The sequence below is a fragment of the Zophobas morio genome, unplaced genomic scaffold, assembly GCF_036711695.1.
Source record: "Zophobas morio isolate AGI-343-1 ecotype UQ-CSIRO unplaced genomic scaffold, CSIRO_AGI_Zmor_V1 ptg000182l, whole genome shotgun sequence".
Taxonomy (NCBI): Eukaryota; Metazoa; Arthropoda; class Insecta; order Coleoptera; family Tenebrionidae; genus Zophobas; species Zophobas morio.
In genome coordinates, this window is record NW_026972286.1 from 61,192 (window position 1) to 64,330 (window position 3,139).

The window sequence follows — 3,139 nt, forward strand, 5'->3', positions numbered from 1 at the left end:
CATGAACTTAATCGATAAATGATAAACCATAAATCGAATATGATAAAAAGGTTTTTAAAAAGAATCAATAAATCGCTTAAATATATTTTCTCAATCTTTTTTTAGTATTACTGTAAGAATCTTAAAGTTTTTCAAATTTTATTATACTAACAATAATGTTATTACTTCTAGAACTTCTCTAAATTGACGTAAAAGTAATAGATATATAATAAATGAACATATGTAGATTAATAAATATTAATTAGTACATCGCTTATTGAAAAATCGGGCTCAGTTACATCCCATAAACTTTAGTTAGTATTTACTTTATTTATTTTTTTTTAATAAAACACGATGATTAAATCTTAAAGAATTTTCAATCTTAGCAATTTATATTTTTTCTCCACTTTTTAACTGGTAAACCGCATGATCGAAACAAATAAGTCCATCTAAATTAATCCGTAATAAGCGGAATCAATAATCTTAGCAAAGTAAACGCTTTAGCTTGCACTTTTTTTACAAGCAAATCTAAAACTCTGCATCCCATCTTAACCAAAAATTAAACTATAAATCTATTCTTTACTATAATGTACGCTTACAATTTATTTCAAAAAAACAGTGGTGACGTAAACGTGCCATGCAAAACAATTTAAACAATCACTAAGGATTTCTGTTCGAGCTCAGAAAGAAGGCCAGCAGCTCTCTTTAAGCAAGTCTTTGATTCAACTACAAAAAATTCAAAGTCCTCTGAAACGGCGGCTGTCCTTAACTTTAGCACAACATCACTGTCATCCTTATAAAATTTAAATTATAGATTTAAAACACGCAAATTTTTTTTAGTAAGGTCGCCCACTTTGAAGCGAAAAGCGTATAGGGCGTCTAAAGGAAAGGCCACAAAAGGAGATAATTTGAAAAGTTTTCGAATAACGTCTCCTTATAAAATACTTTATAACGAGTAAATCAAATAAACAGAAACCAGTTAATACCATCAACTTTGCAAGTTTTGGTCTCTTCATAATTACCGCCAGTGTCCTGCAGTAGCTGAGCGTCGCACTAAAAGTGTAGATTCAGACTTAACCTAGTTTTTTGCTATATTTATAGTACCTGTACAAGCAAAGGAAGCTCGCAGTCGTAATTTTTTTTCAGAATCTTCAAAGTTGAAGGAGAAGGAACGGAAATTTCTAATACTATCGTATGCTTTGTAAAAATAAAGTGAGAAAAAATTTAAAAAAAAAAAAAAAAAAATACGGATTCTAATAGAAATTCAGTATGCAGCTCAAATTCAAGATCGTAATTTGAAGATGGAAGCAAAGAAAAGGTGTTGTCCGCGATTCGTGTTGGAATGCACGGCTGGCGAAACTTAAAAAAAAACAACATTCAATTTAATTTCAAATAAAAAAGTACAAACCGACTTCATAGAAAAAAGCGGGACAACTCCGCTCAAGAGACTTTTGAACAAGAGAAAGATTGTATGAAAGATTCAGTAATTTTAAGCAGCCCTGATTGCTGATCCGGCCCGTTAAAACAACAGCACCTGAGCGTCTCTCTACCTTTAAGGCTTATAAAGATAATAATACAAAGCGTTAAAAAAAACATGAAACCCAGAAGAGGGAAAGTTTAAGATACAGCAAAAAGTTTAAATCAAGTGCTCGACCTTTTATACAAAATTCATAACCTTAATAAAACTGCAACTAAATTTTAAACTTACGAAAATTAAGTATTATCAATTGTTCGCGTTTCTTAGCAGTACTATTAAAAGATGTTTTAAATTAAACACTAAATTGCTCTCAAAATTTTAGTTAAGCGTTGCAACTGCAGTAGAACTAAATTATTAAAAAGCTGGAAAAATTAGTGGCGGTTAACATGCGTCAATGCTTCACTTCTTTGTAGGTTGGGTGCGTTAAGCTTAAGCCACTTTCTTTTTAAATAAAAATTGTATAAAATTTGATAAGGAAAACTCTCTACTATCAAAGCTTGAAAAACGACAGCAATAGTTGTAAAACTTTTTCTGTATATAGACTATATAAAATAATTTATTTACTTAGAACTGCCAATAAAGTGAATCATAAAAAGATTGCTTAACAAACATAAATCAAAAGCGCTTCAAAGACAAAAACATTGAGAAGGTGCGTAAATAGTAAAATTAAAATTCCATGTATAATTAATAAATATAAAGGCAAGAAGGCTAGGCTAAATTATAAAATAACCATAACGAGTAAAAGATATTTATTAGTTCACAGGGCGTAAACTAAGAACAATGCAGTATAACCCGTTCGTACTTTCAATACTACAAAGAGATTAAGTTTATACAAAAAAAAAAATTATATTATAATAAAGTATAGAAAATCTCCAAGTTAAAAAAAACTAAATAATTAGAACTTATAAGTAATAATATAAGGTACCTACGGATAAACAATTTAGAAGAAGCGTTTCCATCAAGTCATTCATAACGCCAACCATTTGAGTACTTTGCAAAACAGTACTGGTCATGGACTATAATATAGATAACACAGAAAGTTAGGTTAAGTGAAGTAAATGTTCCTTACGCTTTTATAAACAATAGAGTACATAGAATTAAATGCTCGAAAGTAAGAGAGAAGAAAAAATAGTGCAGAAAATTTTCATTTTTTAAAAAAAGGGAGCTTACGTCGTGCGCAAATTGCAAAGACTTTTCCAGTCCTTCTACGGTAGTTTTCAAAGTATTCAAGGCTTTTTCATTGCCAACACTAGTAAAAGTTGAAAACACGTTTTAAAAAAAATAAGGTGATGTAATAGATGAGGATGAATAATACTATTTAAAGCCTAATAATTTTAGTTAACCCATATCAAAATAAAAAATTCACTTTGAAGAGGTCATCGCTGACCCAGAAACACGCCAAGCAACAGCAGACGGCTACCGTGCCAGCACTTCACTTATGCGAGACGAAGCGCTACCGCATTTACCTATCAATTACCAGAAGACAAGCCTATAAAGTTTGTCCTCCGTAGCATTTAATGCGATTTCACCGTCCCAGAAACTTGCATACCGATGGTAAAGACCTTTCCCAATGGTACTGGTGCGTATATCGATAAGTACTTGACCAAAGCTAAAAATTAAGAAAGGTTTTTTATCTTCGAGTTAGAGTGAAGGCACTTCGAAAGAGCAACAGGGTCGTACAAT

At 31.1% G+C, this 3,139-nt stretch overlaps 1 protein-coding gene across 2 annotated transcripts; it reads right to left on the bottom strand.

The window, feature by feature from the left end:
• Positions 1 to 579: 579 nt before the first annotated feature.
• Positions 580 to 2,898, bottom strand: LOC135145775 (uncharacterized). 2 transcript variants are annotated; one of them, XM_064077914.1, is made up of 9 exons: positions 2,823 to 2,898; positions 2,627 to 2,705; positions 2,382 to 2,472; positions 1,392 to 1,537; positions 1,228 to 1,338; positions 1,084 to 1,176; positions 966 to 1,032; positions 833 to 912; positions 580 to 772 (listed from the first exon to the last, which is right to left on the bottom strand). In XM_064077914.1, the coding sequence occupies exons 1-9, from the start codon at positions 2,834 to 2,836 to the stop codon at positions 629 to 631; spliced, it is 825 nt and encodes a 274-aa protein (XP_063933984.1). In that variant the 5' UTR covers positions 2,837 to 2,898; the 3' UTR covers positions 580 to 628. The 2 variants fall into 2 exon arrangements, with proteins under 2 accessions (XP_063933984.1, XP_063933985.1); XM_064077915.1 differs by having other exon boundaries at positions 2,800 to 2,834.
• Between the last annotated feature and the right edge of the window lie 241 nt (positions 2,899 to 3,139).

Coding starts and splice junctions, on each gene's coding strand:
- LOC135145775 (XM_064077914.1), bottom strand. Junction 1,538..2,381: donor TCTAAATTGTTTATCCGTAG/GTACCTTATATT, acceptor TATCTTTATAAG/CCTTAAAGGTAGAGAGACGC. Junction 913..965: donor CAAAACTTGCAAAGTTGATG/GTATTAACTGGT, acceptor GTATTTTATAAG/GAGACGTTATTCGAAAACTT.